Source organism: Amblyomma mixtum, chromosome 6, assembly GCF_055824585.1.
Source record: "Amblyomma mixtum isolate Tamu chromosome 6, ASM5582458v1, whole genome shotgun sequence".
Taxonomy (NCBI): Eukaryota; Metazoa; Arthropoda; class Arachnida; order Ixodida; family Ixodidae; genus Amblyomma; species Amblyomma mixtum.
Window position 1 is genome coordinate 34664432 of NC_143017.1, and position 23104 is coordinate 34687535.

Consider the following 23104-nt stretch of genomic DNA (forward strand, 5'->3'; position numbering starts at 1 on the left):
GTCACCGCGTTGTTGCAGGCACTTTGGTGTCATTTTTCCTCTGCTTTGGTGTTTTCTCTCTTCGAAGAGAGTGAGGTGCGTTGGGGGTGCAGATGCGGTGAGATCGAGAGAAGGATGTACTACTCGTGCCCACTGTGGTCTCTGTCACATTCTTTTCCTTTGACATCTTTGCTACTCAACTGTAGATGAAGTGGAAAAAGCCCACTGCGAACCACAACTATCTTGTCAGCTGAACGGATCAGTTAACTTTGTCGTGAAAGCAATGACACTAAAATGAGTGGAGCGTAGATGCAGACCGAGCAGGCTCCTTTACGTCTTGATTGAGGTGAATTACGTCTTGATTGGGATGAAGCTGTCTGAAGAGGTTCTGCCAAGTTTCTGGCTGATTTCATTTCAGTTTCACATGTGGGGGTGCGTTGCCGTTGTCCAAGTTGCATAGTCAGCGGTGTTGTTTGAGCCAGTTTTTATGGCTGTGGCATTGGCAAGGGCGAGCTGTGGACTCTGGGCACCCTTTTTTTCGTAGTTGTTCTCCCACAGACCTTGTTTTGCGTCTGTGTTGAACACCAGACTCCCCCCCCTTGTAGAGCAGTGCTGTGATCCGTTCTTTGGGCATACCTCTCTCTTTCTTTACTGTGGAGAGGATTTGTTGCTTTGTGCCATCATACTTCTGCCGCTGTACCTCGGATTGCTTCCAGGCGAGCCGCGTGGCGTTTTTCGGCTTTAACGGTTGAACTGTCGAGAAAGCTTTCTCTTCACTAACTTTTTCGCAGTCTGAGCAGCCTCGTTTCGTGTTGTCTTCTTACATTCTTACAGCAGAGTGCGTGTGGAAATGCAGCACTAATTGGATACCGTGCCTTTGTAACCTTCGTCCAAGGTATAGTGCCTAGAATGTACTGGCTAGTGTGCGCAGCGCGCGCGTTTCGTACGGGAGGGCGAGGCCCCCGACGCGATGCCTGCACGGAGAGGCCGCAAGGGGCGCTGCCGGTCGGGTGGGTGCGCGAAAGCCGCCGAACTCCCGTCGTCTGCTGTCGCGCCGATACCGCAGTGTCGCGCGATTGCTCGTCTGAAATCAAGGCTTGACATCTCTTGGATTGTGAAGCTGGAAGACGCTAAACATGAGCAAAAACACCCTGCAATGTTAAAGGCTAAGCGGCAATGCAAAGAGAGGACGTGTTTTGTTCCATTGTGTCGAAGCGGTTATCGGTCTAACGAAGAAAAGGTGTCCTTGTTCACTGCACCGGCGGACCCAGCACGGCTTGCTGAATGGGAAAATAAGATCAAGAGGGCAGACAGAAGGCTGACACTGTCGTATGCGAAAAACATTTTGAGAACGAATGTATCGAAAGACCTTTTAAGATTAAGGTGAACGGCGTCGTGAACGAACTCACCCGAGTGAAGCCACGCCTAAAGCCCGATGCTGTCTCTACAGTATTCAAAATTATCCACCTCATCTTGTGCCTAAAAAGACGGTGAAAAGGAAGGTGCAAAACATGGGCATGGATGAAGTTGCCTGCTGCGTCAAATGGCGCTTTAACTTACGCCTGTTGCGAGACCGAAGCTGGTGACTTCTCGAAACTATTCACCGAAAGAATGGTGACTTTTGGAAAACCTTTGCGTGAGCACGGTTCTGTAATTGCCCCAATTTACTTCCGAGGAAGAGAAAAGGAAAAGCGCGTGCTTACAGCTCGCCATGAGGCAGAGACATTAATCAAAGAAATGGCTCTGCGTGGCCTCTGTAATGGATGTGGCATGATTCCTGTTGCAGGCAAGCACACTTCATACAGAAGTATGTACTTTGCAGAGAAATGCTTCCTGACCACCGATGAAAAACGACAGTCATGCTTGCACTACAAATATTTACGGAAGCTCTTGCAAAACAACATGTACAGAAGAAAAATACGAAAGATCCTTGCAGTGACAAAAAAAAAATCAAGAATTTTTCTCGTGCTTTGAGAAAGACAAAGAAAAGCGTGGCCAATGCTCAGCAGCATGTGACTCAAATGAAGGAGCAAAACAATGCACTGAGCGGAGAAGCACTCGAGGCAAAAATACAGTCACTCCCGAAGAAGCAGCAGTTAGCTGTGAGAGCTTGTTTCCTGGCCGCAAGACGAAAGTCTCTGAGAGGCATGCCTTATGACGATACCTGTATTGTGGAATGTTTGCTAGTGAGGATGCGGAGCCCAAGGCTCTACGAGCACCTTCGGAAGCAGAGCATTATGATTTTGCCTGGGCGAAAATGCTTGCAAAAATAAATGCAACGATTTAAGGGTGGCTTTGGGCTGAACACGAAGGTTTTTGAGGCTTTAAGAGAAAAGACCAAAAGCATGGACACGTTCAGTCATAATCGTAACAAGTTCTCTTTACTTGGAACTTTTAAAATTTATATAAAATAATAAAATATAGGCTGCAATGGATTCATAGTGTTTTATCGGTTTCCATACTAATACAGTCAAAAGCTGTTTGATATCCTGCCGCTGTGGCAAATATAAAATGTGCTACTCTATCACACTCAAAGTTAATTTGTGTAGGTGAAGCCTACACAGTGTCTGTCTGTTGCTGGCTACCTGTGACAGTGTCAGTCTGTTGCCACTGTAATTGAATACGCGCTTTTTCGTACTTTTTGTTGGCCAAAAAGCATTACTCGCACTCGCATTACCCTTTGATTAAACATGCTGCATTCATTCTATTAAACTGAATTGTGTGTTTCGTGAAACGTGTTTTTTTTTTAGTTTGAATTCCATCAACCGCTTACGCTCGCGTGTGCTTACATTTGGTTAGCCCTTTCCAACCCTCAGCGGCGCGGCGCGTGCGAGAAACCGGCTCGCCTCGATGCGCGCGCTCACCCTACACTCTCGCTCCACAGCGCCGCTATGCGACCACCGCGGCAGGCATCACCTCGGGTGCCACCGCGCCGCCCGCGCTCGGCACACTAGCCAGTATATTCTAGGCACTATATCCAAGGTTATTGAGGTTCTTGCATTCTTTCTAAACTAGTTGCTCCGAGTAGCTGGGTTTGTTTATATATTATTTATTTCGACTGACGTTAAGGCCCTGCTAAAGGACGAACAAAATGCACAAGTGTCGATGATGCCCTCCAGTGTCATAGCTGTCTTGGCTCTGGAAAGACGAGGTCGAATGACAGAAAGTTGTGGAGTCGCAAAATGTGTTGCTACGCTGAAGAGCTTTGCAGCTTTTAAAGTTGTCCTGATCGTAGCCAAACTCAGTTCACATTATTCATCACCCACACTTTGTCGCTCGCACTGGCGTGCTTAGCTTGGAAGAGAGTTTGCACTTACTGAAAAATTAGGGACCGCAGGGGATTAAGTGGTAAAGTAAACGCATCCAGGCAGCAAAAGCAATGGGTGTTGTGCTGCCGCTGGAGGACTCTGCATCAGTTTCATACTTCATTGTTTCCACTCCTTGTCCACCGAGATTGTGGGCTCACATTTGTGCAGACCATGCACCTCCCGGGGTGTTGCTGTCTGGTCTGAAATTGCACCTTTATCTCCGACAAGGAAGGTAGGGAGACTCGCTGTCCTTTTGGTCGTAGCGACAGCTGAACTTCATTTGCGAGCAGGCTAGGCTGGCTTTGTTACAATCGCCGTGTAACGAGTACGCACATTCCTAGTCAAATGGTCGATGCTTGGTCGCAGCCTTTTTCCTGGCAAGCATTATCCGCTCGGTAGCTGTTGAGCAGCTCTGAGCCCTGAAATCAAACTTGGCTTTTCTGTGTTCCTTTTCTTTCCTTTTTGTTTCCTTCTGACTGACGTGTGCTTCTTGGACTGTGACCCACGTGTGGGGGTCTTGGAAGAGAGCTTCATCCGATGGAAGATCCTCCTCACCCCATGGAAACAGCAGCTTGTGCGTGCAATACTTTGGAGCCGTGTTACAATTGCCTCCCCCGTCCCGCTTCTGTACCTCGGGATAGGCTTATACAGGTGACGATTGCGAGTGGTTGCTTCACATTGCCTGCTGTTTTTCAGTCTTTGCTGTGCCCCCAAAAGTTGTTTGTTGGTGTGACTGTTTCTAACACTGCCTGGGAAAGAGTTGAACGCTGTCCTGCCTGTGTGCAGCAGTGCGGTTTACCTGCTGGCCGGGAATCCAGTCATTTTGTCGAGTGTCTTCTTTTCCTTTCTTTGTTTCACTTTTAGATCGGAAGTAGCCAGTTGGGTGTTGTCTGGAAGTGTTCTTCCCCCCACCATTTGCCACTGCTGTGCCTCCCTTTCTGTGCTGTTCTTTTGCTGATCCATTCTTCGTGTGCTTCCCTGGCCGTCACTGACGTGTCTGTTTCCCTTGGCTGCGAAAGTCGCAAGAGGCTGTGCTTGGCGGGAGCATTTTCGGCATGCATTCTCCGCTGGCAGGAACAAAGGGGAAAAAGAAAAAAAAAAAGAGGAGCTTGCATAGACAATTCACCTGTTGGGTGCAATTCTCTTTAGTAATGCTTGTCTTTTGTACCGTGCTTTTTTTTTCTCCCCTAGGTTAGTAGTGTGCGTGGCGAGTGTGTGTGTGTGAGTGTCGAACACGTTTCTCCCGGCGGTTCTAGTGAAGCCTCGCTCCGGGTCGTGTGTTCCTTCTCTCTCTCTCCCTCCCGTCATCTTTTTGTATGTGAAGCTTTCTACATAGCGGCTGACCTTGTCACACAATGCCACTTGTGATATTGCGCGTTGGAGTTAGTAGGCCTAGTGTTGCTCTGGGAAGCAGCTTGTAGGTGTTGTCTAGTTCACTGCCCCGGCTGGCATGCGGAGCAGCGTGCGGATCGGCATGCGGAGCGGCGTGCGGAGTGGCTCGGTGCATGTCGGCGGGGCATGCGTTGAGAAGGTGTTGTGTTGTACAGCAAGTCTGGCATGGCCCACCATAGAGAAGGGAAGGGCAGGCCTCAAAACATCTTTTCTCTTTATTTTTTTTTTATTCTTAATTTTTGCTGTTGCAGTGATGAACTAACCTGCGCTGTTGGTCTTGGGAGGGCTGCACCACACTGGGCCAGTTTTGGTGAAGACAGACTCCGAAATTGTTTTGATTGTTCATAAATGGCATTCCTTACTGAGCAGTCTTTTTCTTGTGCTTACCTACTGCAAGAAGAGAGCTTCAGTCATGCTAAATTTAAACTTGCTGCTCGTCTTGCATTGTTCAGGCTAGATGCTTGTGAATTTTATGGATCGTTTCATCGAAGGTCGTCATTTTCTAGAGGTCTAGGCATTTCATGACGTCGAACACCGTATTCAAGCTCCGCCAGTCTTAGTGGCCCAGATTTCATGTGGTCCAGTGCAGAAGCATAAGGTGGAGAGGTGAATGGAAGCCATGAATCTGTCTCCACCATGACGGGGGTAGCTCAGGGTGCTGCAGCCCTTGTCCCGATATTGGCTCGTGCCGCACAGCCGGCATTTCACTTTTTCCTGTGTGGGCGACCATCACGCCGGCGTTGCGGCTCAAAAAACATTGGTCAACTCGGCTTTTTGCAATACTGTATCCATTTTTCGAGTGTACATATTACATGGCCGTCTTTTGTGTAATGACATTTTGGATAGCACTCTTTCTCTGCTGTGACATAATAAAACTGCTTGACAATGAACTCCTCAGTCGTTCTTCTTTTGATCCGTTTTTAAATGCAAACATGTATAATCTGTGGTTCCAACTTTACACAGGGATGTTGAGGACAAATAAAAGTTTGTCTTTGTTGATAGATCGCTATATTCTAATGGCAGAGAGACTTTGAATGCAGCTAAGCCATAAAAGGTGCCTCTACCAGTGGCCTTTTTAACAAGCAAACTGGAATTGCAGTACTCTATTTTTGTTTTGCTTGTTTCCTTGCTAATTGGGCTAGGCTACATCTAAGCAGTGATCACGAAGCCCTTTTCAGTGTTGGTGCCGTGTGTTTCAATCGATGGAATGAATAGCTACAACTCTAATATTTTTTTGCTAACGAATATCAAAATGGCCACCAGAAGTACACATTTTTACCAAGAACAAAATACTGCTTTCACTTCATTTGAACTTGCTTGCTCATTCGGTGCTGTGTAAAATGTGCAGGAAGCTTTCAGGCTATGAGGCACAGTAGCACGTTTGTATATGGTAGCAATTAACACTAGAATTTGAGAGGACATTAAAAAGCCGGATACAGAGTTGAATAACGAACTTAGCCAAACAGCTTCCGATTGTCTGGAAGTGTTTAATCATATGATCGCATTGTTGAGTTGAAATTTTTTTCTCCATCCTTAAAGCAGAAGTGCTCAAAGTGTAACCTACATCTACGCTAGTTCACAAAAATGGTAATTTTGTCTGTAGTAGGGTGCAACTTAAAAAAAAAAACAGTTGAAAACAACGGGCCTTGGTCTGCAGCGCTCTGTATTACTTTGATCTGCAATCACAAGAGTAGACGAAATCAGCTTTTTAATGAGATTAAGAAGTTTGCGGGGATACAATAGCCGCAACTGGCAAAGGACAGGGTTAATTGGAGAGACATGGGCAAAGCCTTTGCCCTGCAGTGGGTGTAGTCAGGCTGATGATATCGGACAAGATAGAGGCATACAAATTTTTGAGCTTACTTTTTTTTTTCTGATTCGCTTCTTGTTTAGATACCAAGAAAATTTTAGCAAAGGACTACTTTTTTATTGAGGATTTCTGTGCGGCGGTCCTGAATATGGACGAGCTTCACTGCAGACTTAGTTCCATTTGACTTAAGCAACATTTAGAATTGTGGACAAAAAATGTGGGCCCAAAGGGGCACATAGCAAGTAGACTATAACTGAAGCACTTTAATTGTCATCCATTCCCTGTTTGCAAAACTGCTATACTTTTGAAAGGTCTCTGAAGAAAGTGATCCAGTCTGCACAAATGTCATCCATGACCGCCACATGAATAAGGCATATGTCTGGAAGGGGCCTGAAATATATCCTTGATATAGCTGCTGCAGATTCCTTTCCCCCAGCACTATAAGCAAACTGGCCAATAATGGGTGGTTTAACGGGTTTGGCGTTCAGCTGTTGAGCCCAAGGTCGTGGGATCAAACCCTGGCTGGGGTGGCCAATTGGTGCTGTCAGTGCAGGTTGAAGAGCCACGAGGTAAGTGAAATTTTTCTGGAGTACTCCTCTGTTGCATCCCCAAAGGCCCCTATATGTGCCCCTTGTGATGTTCGGTCCTACATACTATTTTATTTCAACAGGACAACACAATAAGCCACACCGTGCTCTGCCTTCATGTGTACACCATTACGAGGGGGTACCCAAAAGAAACCGGACTTATTTTTGTTTGAACTTATTTGTTCACATTTTAAGCACAGACCTTCAATCTCCTTCAAAGTATTCCCCACTTGCAATGATACGCGTGTCGAATCTTTCATTCCATTTTTCAAAACATTGTTTAAATTCATCATTTGTGATGCTTGACAGTGCCTCCGTCGTTTTTTTCTTCACCTCAGCAACATCAGCGAAACGCTTTCCATTCACCTATTTTTCTCATTTTAGGAAACAAAGAAAGTAGCACGGGGCAAGGTCGGGAGAGTATGAGGGTTGAGGAATAGGGGTCATGCCATTTTTGGTCCAAAATTGTCGTAGAGACAGGGCTGTATGAGCAGGGGCATTGCCATGATGGAAAAACCAGTCACCCGACCGCCACAAACCTGCCCGCTTCTACCGCACACTGTTGCCCAATCTTTTCAAAACATCCAACCAGAAAGCCTGGCTAACTGCCTGACCCTGAGGAACAAATTCTCAATGGACGACTTCTCTCACGTCGAAAAAACAAATCAGCATTGTTTTGAGGTTTGGTTTCACCTGACGAGCTTTCTTGAGGGGAGGTGAATTTGAAGTTTTCCATTGGAATGATTGTTGCTTTGATTCAGGATTCGATTCAGGAACTCTTGAGTTGTCCCCATAGCATCGTCCTTGTACGTCTTTCTTAATATTTCAAGAGTTTCCATTCAGGTTTTTCCGAGCAAAAATCAGAATTTCACCGGCGCACGCTGTTCACGAAAATCAGCCATTGCAAAAACGACATTCACATAAAACAGTCGTCACTATAAAACTCCGTCTAAACTAGTCTGACCTCCTTCAACGACGGCACCCGGCTTACTGACTCTGGAATGTTCGTTCTATGCGCTCCTAGTGGCAAAACGCGGTACCACAGAAGCTTTGCCGACCAAAAAATTTAGTCCGGTTTCTTTTGGGTACCCCCTCGTATGATCCTTGTGCAGTAATCCCATTGAAACCAGTGCCATTACAAAGCGCGTCTCATCTAGTTTAGTACAGATAATTTACCATATTAGGAAAGCCAGATGACTTCAAACCTGGTGCATGATAAGTACTGCAGTTTTTTACAAATCTGTACAGTTTGAAATGAAACCATATATTTTCTTTTTCCTTTTGGCATCATGTAAATGACTAAAACTTCAGCATGATAAGTTGCCTAATTAATGCCATTTACACTGCCTATGTGGAGTGATTGCAACATATATTGACCTATACTTGTTTTAACTTACCACCTCAGCCATGTAGCTGCAGTTAAACCTGGATGTAATAACGAACCTCCGTATAGCGAATTCCTCGATATTACGAAGTTTCTCAATTTCCCAACGCCGCCCCCATTGAAGTGCGTGTATTTGAGACCGCCACGTAACGAAGGTGTTACGCCGACTATCTATTAGCTTGTGCTGAGTTACGAGATTTGGCAGAAAAGTTTCATGACGATAAAACACGAATTAGCATGAGAGGAACGTCTACAATAGCAGCGAGCGACCGAAGTTGAAAATACGCCGGGCTGCAGCGTCGTCAGCGCATCTGCGCGCTGCTTGCACTTTTTGATCATACCACGTGGCAGTGGCTTAGCTCGGCTATCCCAGGATATATTGTCACGGCTTGACGTACAGGCCGGCGGCGAGAACGGGTGAAGACAGAGAGCACAGAACAAAACAGGCAGGTCCACCAGCAGCAACGTCGTCGTCGGCGCGCCGCAATCGCTACTCGTCTTTTTCTTCCACTCGCGACACTACCTCCCCCTATAAAGAAGCATCGTCCCGATGCTAGCACGGAAGCAAGAGTGGTAAAATCAGTTCGGGTCCAGGCGATCATCGCGCGTAATACGGTTTAAGCCGCACTACGTGCACTATTTCAGGGCGGGGTGAACGACGTGATGACGGTCGGGTTCCTTCGGGCAGCACCTCGTAATTAAGTTCACCGAGGCGGCGAACAACTGTATACGGGCCGAAGTAGCGCTTCATGAGTTTTTCGGAGAGACCTCGACGGCGCACCGGTGTCCACACCCAGACCTTGTCTCCAGGGTAAAAATGGACGTCGCGTCGACGGAGATTGTACCGACGAGCGTCGGCATGTTGTTGATGTTGGGTACGGAGTCTGGCGAGTTGCCGAGCTTCTTCTGCGCGCTCGCAGACTAGTCGGGCATCATCGGCGACGTCGACAGGTGGCTCGTGCGGTAGCATAGCGTCAAGCATCGTGGTGACCTGTCTTCCATGTACCAGCTGGAAAGGGGACATACCTGTCGTCTCCTGGACAGCGGTATTATAAGCGAATGTAACGTAGGGCAGTACCGCGTCCCAACTGCGGTGGGCGACATCCACGTACATGGCGATCATGTCGGCCATGGTCTTGTTCAGCCGCTCCGTCAGCCCATTCGTTTGCGGATGGTACGCAGTAGTTCGGCGGTGGCTGGTGCAGCTGAGACGGAGGATCTCCTGTGTGAGCTTGGCCAGAAACGCGGCACCCCGGTCAGTGATCAAAACGGCAGGGGCACCGTGACGGAGCACAATGCACTCAAGAAAAAATTGGGCTGCCTCAACAGCTGTCGCCGACGGAAGTGCTCGGGACTCCGCGTATCGTGTTAGGTAGTCCGTCGCTATGATAACGTACTTGTTGCCCGACCGCGACGTTGGAAATGGACCAAGAAAATCCATTCCGACAGTGTGGAACGGAACAGGCGGTGGTTCGAGTGGTTGGAGAAGGCCAGCTGGTCGTATGGGCGGTGTTTTGCGCCTTTGACACTCTCGACAAGTTCTTATGTAGTGACGGACGTACTTAGGAAGTGTCGGCCAGTAGTACCGTTCTCGAATGCGTGAAAGTGTTCGGCTGTAGCCAGGTGACCAGCTGTAGGATCGTCATGGCAAGCTTGGGCGACCTCGGCGCGCAGGTCTTCCGGCACAACAAGGAGCCACGACCTCGGGCTGCTGTCGAAGTTCTGCTTGTACAATACACCATGCATTATCTTGAATGTCGGCAGTATGCGCTGGAAAATGCGAGGCACCGCAGCTTCGTGGCCTTCCAAGTGCGCCATCAGCTGATCAAGCTGAGGATCACTGCGTTGCCGAGCAGCCATATCTGCCATGTCCAATGCCCCAAGGAAGCCGTCCTCTTCGTCATTTTCGCCTCCCGGTGCCGGCTCCACGGGGGCTCGAGACAAGCAGTCAGCATCATGGTGTTTGCGGCCGGACTTGTAGGTGATGGTGACGTCGTACTCCTGTAGCCGAAGGCTCCACCGAGCAAGGCGGCCTGCTGGATCCTTAATATTGGCGAGCCAGCACAGCGAATGGTGATCGGTGACGACACGAAAAGGGCGACCGTACAGATAGGGCCGGAATTTGGTGATGGCCCAGATGACAGCGAGGCACTCTTTCTCAGTTGTCGAGTAATTGCCCTCCGCCTGCGAAAGAGCTCGGCTGGCATACGCAATAACCCTCTCAGCGCCGTCCTGGAATTGCACCAGCACTGCTCCTAGTCCTTTGTTGCTGGCGTCCGTGTGGAGTTCAGTGTCGGCGTCTTGATCAAAATGGCCTAGTATGGGGGATGTTGCAAGGGCGTGTTTTAATTGGCGGAATGCTGATTGTTGCTCCTCGGTCCACTCAAAGACAACGTTATCCTTCGTCAGGCGGTAAAGTGGCGCCGCGATCTGGGCAAAGTTCCGTACGAAACGTCGGAAGTATGCGCAGAGACCAAGAAAGCTTCTGACGGTCTTCTTGTCCGACGGTGGAGGGAAGGATGCGACGGCGGCCGTTTTCTCGGGGTCTGGCTTCACACCCACTTGGCTGACGATGTGACCAAGGAACTTTAGTTCACTGTATGCGAACCGGCACTTCGAAGGCTTGAGCGTGAGTCCGGCGTTCAGAAGAGCTTGAAGAACCGCTTCAAGACGCACCAGATGGTCTGCGAAAGTGCTTGAGAAGATGACAACGTCATCCAGATACACGAGACATGTCTGCCACTTTAGACCGGCGAGCACAGTATCCATGACTCGTTGAAATGTCGCGGGCGCTGTACACAGGCCAAACGGCATCACCTTAAACTCGTAGAGGCCATCCGGGGTTATAAATGCAGTCTTTTCACGGTCGCGCTCATCCACTTCAATTTGCCAGTATCCACTCTTCAAGTCGATGGACGAAAAATAGCGGGCATGACGAAGACGGTCTAGGGTGTCGTCGATGCGTGGTAGTGGATACACGTCCTTCTTGGTCACCTTGTTGAGTCGCCGATAGTCGACGCAAAATCGTAGGGTCCCGTCTTTTTTCTTCACTAGTACTACAGGTGCGGACCACGGACTGTTGGATGGTTGGATGACGTCGTCCTTTATCATTTCGCGCACTTGCTCCTGTATGGTTTCCCTTTCCTTCAAGGAAACGCGGTACGGCGGCTGACGAATCGGGTGCGTTGCGGTGTCGACAATAATTCGATGCTTGGCGACGGGTGTCTGGCGAACTCGGGATGTCGTCGCGAAACAGTTATTGTACCGATGCAAAAGAGAGAGCAGTTCACGTGTTCGGGAAGGCTCAAGTTTGGGGGTCGATATCCAGGGGCAACGTTGCAGGGTCTCGAGACTCGGGCGGGGCCGCCTCTGTAGGCAGCGCAACAGCTTCACGAACGCCGCTAAGTTCTTCCATTTGGGCTATAACTGACCCTTTTGTCAGGTGCTGCGGCTCGTTCCTGAAGTTGGTCACGAAGATGTTGGCACACCCTCGTCGAACATTTGCGACCCCTCGCGCAACACCAATGCCACGCGTAAGTAACAGCTGGACACTGCCTTCCAGAACGCCTTCTCCACATGCTGTTGTATCGGCTCGGACCGGCAGGAAAACTGTCGACAACGGCGGCAAGTGGACATGGTCGGCATCAACTTTCATCGCAAAGCCTGTGGCCCGAGGCGGTACTGGCGATGAAGAACGTGCGCGGAGGGTCAACCTGTTCTGCCCTATGTCGATTACGGCGCCATATTCACGGAGAAAATCCATGCCCAGAATAACATCTTTAGAGCAATTCTCCAATATCACGAATGTGGCGGGGCACGTCTCACCGTGGATCTCGACGCGGGCAGTGCACTTGCCAACAGGGTTTACGATGTGGCCTCCCGCGGTACGTATGGGCGGTCCGTCCCACTGGGTGGTAACCTTGCGAAGACGCCGAGAGAAACTTCCGCTGAAGACCGAGTAATCGGCGCCGGTGTCCACAAGCGCCGTTACGTCGCGTCCGTCGATCAGAATGTGCACATTGCTAGAGGTTACAAAACGATTCGCGCTTCCAAGGATGCCATCGGTCGAGCTGGGACATTCCAACGTAGGCGGAGGTTCTTTACTTCGTGCGACTCCGGCAACGCCACCTCCAGGCGTCGCCGTACTCAGTTTTCCCGAAGTGGCGAAAGGCTCTCACGGCGAGACCCGCGAGAAGGGGATGGTGGGCGGCGAGGTGGCGGCGACCGGGAGGTGCGAGGAGGAGCTATAACCGGTGATGGAGAACGTCGAAGGTAGTCTTGTATGTCGCGGGGCTGTTCACCGTAGCGGGGGCACGGATCAGCCCGGTTAAAACCCCTTAGGCCAAGCTCGCGGTATGGACAGGAGCGATACATATGGTCAGGCTCACCGCAGTGAAAACACAATGGTCGCCGGTCCGCAGTCCTCCAGATGTCGGTCTTCCTGCGTCTCGGCGGTCCCAGGCGGGCATCAGACGGGTGCAGGAACTCGCGGCGTTGAAGGCCAGAATCGGGAGCGCTCTGGACTTGGCGATGGGCGGGAGGCGGACGACGAACTGCGGCGGCGTAGCTCAGAGTTGGTGGGTCGGCTGCAGCTACAATTGGGACGTCTTCTGGCGCCAGCGTGTGTCGCAGTTCCTCGCGAACGGCCGACGCGATGGAGACAGAGGCGGGCTGCTCAGGAGAAGGGAAGAATTTTTTCAGCTCCTCGCGGATGACGTCGCGAATTATTTCTCGAACATCGGCTAGACCAACTCCGCCCAGGCCAGACGAGGCAAGACTTGAGACGGCAGGAAGGGCGCTCAGTCTCTGAAAGTGACTGGTTCTTGTCGCCAATGCGTGCTCGATATTTGTAGCTTCGGCGACAAATCCGGCTACTGTGGTCGGAGGATTGCGTATGAGGCCTCCAAAGATGTCATTCCGGACACCCCTCATCAACGCCCGTACCTTTTTCTCCTAGTAGCCCGCGGGTCGGCGCGGGCACTCAGACGCAGCACGTCTTCGACGAAGCTCCTGACGCTTTCGGTGGGTCCCTGGATGCGAGCGTGGAGCAGATCTTCTGCTTGCTGTCGCCGGTGTTGGTTCGCGAACGTGCGCACCAGTTCGCTCTTGCATGTCTCCCATGATGTTAAAGAAGCCTCATGGTTCTCAAACCAATACTTTGCTGTGGCTTCCAGGGAGAAGTACAGATTCTGCAGGCATTGGTCGGGAGTCCACCCGTTATGTCGAGCTACTCTTTCATAGTGCTGGACCCAGTCTTCAACATCGTCGAGGCCATCGCCACGGAACGGGACGACAGATCTTGGAGTGACAGGCACGTAGACGATCCTCGACGCAATCGCGGGGTCGGTTTGTTGTGACTGGGACGCCATGGTGACGTTGGCTGTCCTAGATGTCCGCGATCCCTCGGGCAAGAGTCCGAATTCCGGCGCTTGGCCTTGCTGACGTCGGCTAGCGCGAGTCTCAGTTTCTGCCGAGGGCTCCGCCAAGAAAACTCGACGGCCAGGACTTAGGACGGGGCTCGAACTACGAGGCGGGGTGCGCTGCATGAGATGCGTTACCCAGCACCTCCACCAAATGTCACGGCTTGACGTACAGGCCGGCGGCGAGAACGGGTGAAGACAGAGAGCACAGAACAAAACAGGCAGGTCCACCAGCAGCAACGTCGTCGTCGGCGCGCCGCAATCGCTACTCGTCTTTTTCTTCCACTCGCGACAATATGTAGCGAAAGCGACGAGGCAAGCGGTGTGACGTCATATCAAACTGCGGCGGCTCCGCGGCGAGGCGCGCGGTGTGACGTCATGCCAGATGGCGCAGCGAGCACGCGGCGTCCGACAGCTGCGGCGGTTGCTAGGCAACGGCTCAAGATCGGTGTCTGTGCCTCCTGGGGGCACCGCCACAGCGAAATCGCAAGTTCGTGGCCAATGTAGCTTGCGCTACAAAAAAAAATGGTAGGGTTTCAAGGGCGTGCGAAAGCACTTGAGGCAACACCGTCTCAAAGACAACCGCATGCAAGATCTTATCGTCAGCCTCTAACGGCAGCCGCTCGTGGGGAGGGAGGTGTCGATTCCGCGTGTTGACGGAGCAGCAGCGCAAGGGCTCCGCCGCTGGTGCTCCGTCAAAGGTGAAATGTTGAGGCTTCACACATACCCCGGGTTTTTCAACTAGTGCTTTTCGCACTAAAGAGAAGCGGCACGAGCAGTGCGCGCCCATCGCCGCGCGGTTGCGCGATTCCGGCGCTGAACTATAGTCATGGAGGAAGGAAAGAACTTCCTCCATGACTATAGGATACAACTTAAAAAAAAAAACAGCAGTTGCTAACACTGGGCCGCGGTGTGCGGAGTCTTGTATTACTTCGCTGGCCAATCGCAACAGTAAACGAAATCAGCTTTTTAATGTTTGACTATATCAAACAATCCGCGTGTCAACATTCTAGAGCTCATAATTTCTTTTCGTGTGATAATCATCTTGTTTAGGTAACAAGAAACGTTTAAGTAGCGGACTACTTTTTTGTCGTGGAGGAATTCTGTGCGCGGAGGCTGAATGGGGGCGGAGCTTTAAGTTGTATCCGACAATGTTATCGTCGGGGGGAGCAGGGAAGGCGGAGAGCTCCGGCTACGCTAGCCGTTGTCCGTTATCTTGGTCAACATGGCAGGCAAATCGAGAGGGAACGCAGGAAAAGGCATGCCCCGCCTCCTCTTTCCAGCAGTTCACCGCCTGTGTCTTGGCCACTCCCCCGTAGTGGGTATGTGCCATTTATTAATTATTTGAGGCCAACCAAACAACTCTCCACTCTACGTGAGCGGTGGCTGCTGCCCCAGTCACGCTATCAGCACAATCGCGAAACGTTTCTCCGCATTTATGACTTCGAGTAACGGCAGGGATCAAGGTTATCTCACCTACATTTATTATTTTGGTTTCTGTTCTGCATTATCCTTGAGTTATAAAAAACTGCATGTAAGGAAAACCTGGGTGTAACTAAGACTCCCGGACTTTTTTTCAATTTCGTAACATATCCAGGTTCAACAGCACTTGCGTGAGTAAATTTGAGCTGACCTTACCGAGTAAACCGATTGTACAGGATGCAATAAACAGCTAACGGTGTTGTACGATCTATAGTAGTACAGCTCTCCGGAGACACTCAGCGCACTGTCACAGTACCGTGACAGTGTGCAGAGTGTCTCCGGAGAACCGCTATCTCCGGCGACATTTTCCCTTTGTGGGACCCCGGCGGCGCTTGAGCAAGAGACTGTCTCTTCGATTTGGCTGCACTGTCTGCACTAGTTACGTCAGGTTTCGCGGCAGTGCCGCCAGCGTGCACCATCAATTCAAGTGCAGCTACTAGTGCAGGCCGTCGTCTGCTAGCCTTGGCGTCGCCACCAAATAACAGCCAGCTGTGTGCTGTCGACATCAATGGCCGGAAAAATCTCGAACCACGTAAAGAATTTTCAAGCAGCAAAGCGCAACAAGTGTCGCCATGAACCAGCCCCAGGAAGTCGTCGTAAAGGTCGTTGCATGTAATATGCACAGATGGTTTACGAATATGCGCTGAAATATATATGCTTCTCGTGTCACTGGACCGCTTAGGTTAAATTTGCAAATCTGACGCCATGAAGTTATCCACCACTTTTCAAGAACGGTCATCATTTTTTTTTTAACTATGAGGTAAAATCTTCTCTGATCTACATATGGAGGCCGCCATATTGCTGCACTTCAAATTGCGAAAGTGCAAGCCAGCCAAGAACTAGTGCTGCTAGGTTGGCACTTGGTGCCTCTAGCAAAGAAAGGCGAAAGTTCTTCCCTACATGACAGAATGTGCAGCCAAATCGAAGAGACCCCTTGTATGGAGCCAGGAATCGTCAGGTGTCGGGAGCCAAGGCTCATTAGGGTCCGAAGGCTGACGGCCTGGCGTCATCTTTATTCGCACGCCGACAAGCATTCAACTGTACAAGCTCACCCCGCGAGACTGACCAGAGCGCTAGCAGAAGCTAGAGGAGGGGACCCAAGCCGGCGAGAGTTACGGGCAAGACGGGGAATGCCGCAGGTGCTGAGAGGAGTGCGATGGGGACGCTTCAGCGTAGAAAGGATTGCCCTAATGGACGAGAAAAGAAACGAGGAAAGCTAATGAGTGGGGTGACAAGCAAGGCCTGAGACGACACCGCTGGCAGTCATCCTCCTGTGCCCAAGTCATAGGGGAAAGCTCTGCCTCAACGAACAAAGTCAACTCCGCAGTCCCCCCATTACTTCTGTCGAAGACTCCAGCGCAAACGCAGCAGCATGTAAGCTTGGGCACTACAGCCTCTGCGTCAATTACTCGATATGCGATTCTTGAATATATCCGTACTGATCGAACTGACTATAGCGGTGTCTCTGGTTCTGCGTTCCGTTATGCCCGAGCATGCATTCTGCTGGCCTCCGTTGAAACCAGCGCCGTGCGCCCTCCAGGACGTAGAGCAAGCCCAGACTCTCAAGACAGACACGTCGCGGCTTGCAGCACGATTCATCCTGGCGAAATCCACCCCACCATCTCCTCACTATATAGTGTCGGCTCGACACTCGACCGACACTTTGCCGGCAGCCCTTTCCAGAAAGACTGCAAACTTTGCATGGCCGAGCCCCTCTCGCCCATTCCAGTGGCGTGACCCGATTGGAGGGTTTGAACAGCTGGCTGCTGCAACGGTCCCGGAGGCTATAAAGACCGAGCCGCGCTGCACGGGGCAGCAGACGGAGGCGTCAAGCGAGAGATGTCCTCCCTAGGCATCGCCGCACCGCTTGATGCAAACCGTTGTGCTCTGGTTCCTGTGCAGATTATGTAACGCCCTTGTATATACTACACATAAATGTTTCGTTGACTCATCCTCACCTCCACTGTTTTATCGCTCAGCTCTGCGTAACAGTGACAGCAGGCTGAGATGCTCCAGTCCCAACAGTCCCGTGTGGACCAGCGCTGTATGTGGGGTCGTCACAGCACTGCGTATGCTTTGTATTCGAGTAATGTTTACTGATGTAATTAGTAAAAATCCTATCATTTGGACAGCAAATTTCGCACTTTTGTGTTTTTTTTTAATACTTTGTTTTTAGTGAATACCTGTGACCTCGCAGTAGAAGTGTCATTTAAAAGCAGTAAACCACAAACAGCCTTTTTATTTTCTTGAACGAAATGGCATATATTTTTCCAAAGGAAATGGGAACTCTGTCATGAGCTTCTCAGCATAAATGCACCACAAAACAGTTAACGAAAATCAACTGAGACTTCTGCAGATAAAGCCTACTTGGCATTTAAAAATCACAAATGTGCCACCTCACAGCAGCTTGATGAGGGCAGTAAAAGCATAGAACAACAATGGTTAAATGATGGCACTGAAAAAAATGTGCAATGGTCCATGTACACAATGAACTATTTAAAGTAAAGCCTCGAGCGAGCCACCTGGAACTTCGCGCACCCTCAGCATAATCCCTGTCGTGGTGAGGCACCTGCTCAGCACAATCCCTGTCATGGTGAGGCACCTGCTTGGCGCGATCCCTGTCGTGATGAGGCACCTGCTGGGCACGATCCCAGTCATAGTGAAGTGCCTGCTCAGCACAAGCCTTGTCGTGTTGAGGCACCTGCTCAGCATAAACCTTGTTGTGGCGCGGCACCTGCTCAGCACAATCTTTGCTGTGGTGAGGCACCTGCTGGGCAAGATCCCTGTTGTAGTGAGGTGCCTGCTCAGCACAATCCTTGTCTTAGTGAGGCACCTGCTCAGCACAATCCCTGTCGTAGTGAGGCGCCTGCTGGGCACAATCCTTGACGTAGTGAGGTGCCTGCTCAGCACAAGCCTTGTCATGGAGAGGCACCTGCTCAGCATAAACCTTGTTGTGGTGCGGCACCTGCTCAGCACAATCCCTGTCGTAGTGAGGCGCCTGCTGGGCACAATCCTTGTCGTAGTGAGGTGCCTGCTCAGCACAAGCCTTGTCATGGTGAGGCACCTGCTCAGCATAAACCTTGTTGTGGTGCGGCACCTGCTCAGCAAATCTTTGCTGTGGTGAGGCACCCGCTGGGCAAGATCCCTGTCGTAGTGAGGCACCTGCTCAGCACAATCCCTGTCGTAGTGAGGCGCCTGCTGGGCACAATCCCCGTAGTAGTGAGGCACCTGTCCATCCCTGTCATGAGCAAGGCACCTGCTTATTAGCATGATCCCTGTCATGGGCGAGGCACATGCTACAGGTCCCACAAGATCTTCTGCCTGGTTGGCCGCTCCTTCTGGGGGGGCTCCTGGCCCGGGGCCAGGATGGGAGGGTGCTTCAGCATTCGTGCGGGCGATTTGGCCAGGAGGGCTGGGGGAGCACGGTCACTGCCGCTGCTGTCACTGCCTGGAGCCCGCGGATGTGGCAGCAGTGCTGGACGGACTGGAACACTCTTGCCGAGCAAGTTGGGTGAGGGCTTGCTCTTCAGTGGTGGTGGTGGTGGCGCTGCCGTCGTGGCTGTGCTTCTAATGACTATTGTTTTGATTGCAGTGGGGGCAGCTGCTTTTGGAGGCTTTGGAACATCTGCAGAGGGCAACGTACAAGGAACTGTTACTCCTCTCTGTTTTCAACCAATAGCTTCCTTTATGGCCAATGGCCTTTCCCAACACTAGTGTTGGCACCAACTTACTAAACACCTTCATATGCGATTTCTGGCAGGCAGGCTAGCTATCAGTGGCATCAGTAAATAGCCTTGTTTTAATATTGGGCACCTCACAATAGCTAGCATGATAACGATGATGAGGCAATAGTCGAGACACACTTTTAAAGAAAGCATGGAACACAGACACTGTGCGAAAATTCAGGAAAAAATGACAACAAAAGCGTACAAAATGTGCATGCACGCATGCATGCACACACACATGGCACCATGTGGCAGTGCCATTCAATACTAGGCTAGGATTTCTTGGTTAGTGCACACACTGTTGAAGACGATGCCATGTTTACAGAAGAAGAGATGGAAAATAGCTAGCATTGAGACAGTCAATAGCGGGCACTAAAAGTACTATGCGTATACAGTAAACCAAACCTTGTTAGCATGTACAGTCTTAGTCAAAAGTTTAGAGCCCAGGGGGTTCACTTCTAAGCTTTATATTGGGACTCCAGGAGCATTCGTGGAAGTCCTACCTATTGCAGGAGGAAGTACCAGAAATCTTCTCATGTTCAGGAAATTTGGAGTGCTAGAGATTCATTAAGGACAACACAGTGTGGCTCAAAAGAAAACCACCTGGGCTCCAAACTTTTGACAAAGGCTGTACTTGCTTATGTGGTAGTTCCGCCTAGCATGCAGCAGCACAAGATCCCCGATTCATCATCAAGCCTCGTACATTGGTGCCCGCTTACGACATAGTGGACATAGTTCCGTTGCCGCCATTACCGTGTTGCTGGCTGACCAGCATCACTGCACAGCTGTGATTTGGAGCGACATTGTTGCGCTGTCGAATTATCATTATTGCATTAGATCACACTCTTCCCAAATGACTTGGAGCTTTGCCCCAATGTGAAACGCATAGGAGTGAAGCTCAGAGTGTTGACTACCGCTTGCGACAATGCCTCTGAACGGCTCTTCACTAAAGTTTTGCAGTGGGAAGGCGCTGTAGAAACTGTCCACATGTTTAGAAACAGTGTAGCTGAGACTTCTCCAGCATGGTCTGATAGTGACATCGCCTCTATCACTGGTGAAACGTCATCCAATGCCAGCAATGCTGGCCATAAAGCTGAACACAGCCCGAGCCCTACCTTTGGAGAAATTCAAGTCACCTGTTCTCCGAAATAAGGGGCCTAACAAAGCAGTTGAGACACAGTTTAAGTGCTTTTCGAGGTTGCACCGATAGCTGTGACTGTCTCAATGGCAGGCAAACTAACGGACTCCTGCACCCTTATGTGAATAAAAGCTTCCACACGTGCCTTCCTCCATGGAATACTCAGACTGTTTTTGGTTACAATGTGCTGCCACTACTTGCACAGTTCCTCAGCGACACAGCGCGGGATGCCTTAATGACGTTTCACTGTAACACCACTGACGACTCATGTAGGTTTACAAAAATACTTGGCCTGGAATTCAAGGAGAATTTACAGATTGCAGGGATATAAAGGGGAGATAATCAAGGAGGGCAAGACACCTTTTTTGGGTCACACAGATTAGGAACCCTTTCACTCTTGCTAAGCTCCGATTTCTCTCTCCTAGACACCATCTCTGCTTGCTTTTCCCCTGGCCTTTTAGCACAAACTGTTAGCCCTGACACAGACAGAGAGAGGTCACTCTTAATTTCAGCATCTCTGAAGAGACCATTTGCTGACTCCCGCATAAATGTGAGCATTTCTGCAGTTTAGACTTTTTTTATTGAATAGGTTAAGCTTCAGTGCCTCCTGCATCGACCTGCCTGCTGACTTTCTGCTACGCCCTCTTGATGATGTGCAGCCATTCTGGACAATTCTTTACCAGCAGGCGTTAAATTTTGAATAGCACAGCTGTGTCTGCTTGCTGCTGACCTGAAGATAAGCTTCGAGCTTTTCAGGTGACATTTCAGCGCCAATTCATCCACTGTCACCACACCAATCCGTCTTCAGGCATGGCATGCACTTTCCACTATGAAGATCGCTCAAGTCTGCTCCAATCCACTCATCCTAATCCACATGTTCAAGCCAGGCAAGCTGACACTTGCATTTTCGATCTGGTATGACACTCTAGTTCGCAGCCACAAAGCACAAAGGTAAACGTCGTGATGTCGACTGTGCTCAATGACTTCAGGGCCAGTGTCACTGGTGTTGAAAATAGGAGAGCGCCCCTCAGAGGGAACAATAGAGGACCGGGAAAACCAGCACCCCCCGCCGCCCTAGAGATTCTCAAGGAAACGATATCAATGGGTTCTGCTTCGAGACCAATTTATTCGCAACAGTTTGCTCAAGAGGAGGACGGCTTAGGGCAACAGGAACAAGAGGAAAGTTGGGAAGGGGAGCTGGAAGCATGGCTTGGAGAGAGCCCGTTAGAGAGAGAGAAAGAAAGCGGGCCGCTCACGACATCTGTTTGGCCGAGTGCTGTGTTGTCACTTTGGGTTTTGCAGACATAACGTCTCCACGACCGTTTACGTCTAACGTGAACGTCTTAGTCATGCGATGGAGCATGTGGAATGGTCCATCGCAGGCCGGTGTTAGGGGCGGACGGATGTGGTCACGCTGGATGAAGACATGGCTGCCGGAGTCTGGATATTGCCTGACAAAGAGGCCGAGGCTGACGGTCGGCAGGGACAACAGGAGTAATGTGTTGAAACATGCTGCGCAGGTCCCTGAAGTAGGCGGAAGCATCATGAATGAACGGAGGGGACAAAGGCGAGAGGAATTCTCCAGGGTGGCCCAGGGGAACACTGTAGACTGATTCAGCGGATGAGTAGCCCAGGCCAGCCTTCAGTGCTGAGTGGGTGCCCAGAAGGATGAGGGGAAGGAGGTCGAAGCAGCGATCCCTTGGCTGGTAAGTGGTAAGGGCAGGCTTCAGTTGCCGATGGAGGCGTTCCACCATGCCATTCACCGAAGGGTGGTAGGCAGTTGTATGGATGTAGTGGACGCCTAGAATGTTGGCAAGGGCGGTGAACAGGCCTATTGAAAGTGGCGGCCTCGGTCGATGGTGATGGCAGAAGGGCAGCTGAAATGAGACACCCAGCCGGCCGGCTGCAGCAACTGTCTCTGCCGTAGTGTCAGCAATTAGCAATGCCTCGGGCCAGTGGGTGAAACGATCCACACATGTGAGCAGGTAACAGGCCCCACGTGATGACGGGAGGGGACTAACAAGGTCTATGTGGACGTGGAATGGAAAAACCTTACGTCGGGAGGGCAAAAAAGGGAGGCAGGCGTAACAGTATGCTGGTGAACTTTCACATGCCGACATTGAAGGCAGGTTCATGCCCAGAGACGGACGTCGGCATTGATACTTGGCCAAAGGAAGTGAGATGCAATCAGCTTCTGCGTCGCACAAATACCAGTGCGGCTCATGTAATGCAGTTGGATAAAAATGGCGCGACAGAAAGCCAAGGGTATGCAGGGCTGTGGGACGCCAGTGGACGTCTCGCACATAATCAATGAGGAAAACGGCAGCGGACTATCGGCGAAGGACAGGGATGTGGATGAGGAACAAAGGCGATGCAGCTCTGGGTTGTGCTGGGCAGCTGCTAGCTCCTTCATGTCCACTGTTGACTGGGACGCCAGGCTACCGACACGAGAGAATGCATCAGCAGCATCATTTTCCAGCCCTAACATGACTAAGATCCACTGTAAACGCTGAGACAGAGCACAGTTGGAGGATCTAGCATGCAGTGTAGGCACCATGATTCTACAAGAAGGCAAATGCCAAGGGCTTATGATCTTTGACGACGTGAAAGTCCCAGCCCTTGCAGGAAGTGGCGAAAATGCTTGGTGGTGAGGTACACCGTCAGGAGTTCTCGACCAAAGGTGCTCATTTAGCCTCAAATGGTTTCAGCTTTCGAGAGAAAAAACCAACTAGAGATGTGCTGATCGAGAACTGCGCCGACTGCAATACTTGATGCATCAGTAACGAGACAAAGTGGAGCGTCACGAAATGCATGCGTGAGCATGGCGGCGTCTGTGTGCGACTTCTTGGCAGCAGCCATCGCAGATGCAGCGTCATCAG

At 50.6% G+C, this 23104-nt stretch overlaps 2 protein-coding genes across 3 annotated transcripts in view; both read right to left on the bottom strand.

The window, feature by feature from the left end:
- Positions 1–17710: 17710 nt before the first annotated feature.
- LOC149338769 (uncharacterized) lies at positions 17711–18644 on the bottom strand. Its single transcript, XM_089547781.1, has 2 exons — positions 17965–18644; positions 17711–17931 (listed from the first exon to the last, which is right to left on the bottom strand). Exons 1-2 carry the CDS (start codon positions 18642–18644, stop codon positions 17859–17861), a joined length of 753 nt encoding a protein of 250 aa, XP_089403907.1. The 3' UTR covers positions 17711–17858.
- The window catches only part of LOC149338768 (uncharacterized), a 41133-nt gene continuing 35739 nt past the window's right edge, over positions 17711–23104 (bottom strand). The window contains exon 5 of one of the 2 annotated variants that reach the window (XM_089547778.1): positions 17711–18987. In XM_089547778.1, the coding sequence (XP_089403904.1) occupies positions 18659–18987 (329 nt within the window). In that variant the 3' untranslated portion in view covers positions 17711–18658. The remainder of the gene's footprint in view (positions 18988–23104) is intronic. The other variant, XM_089547779.1, reaches the window with a different exon arrangement.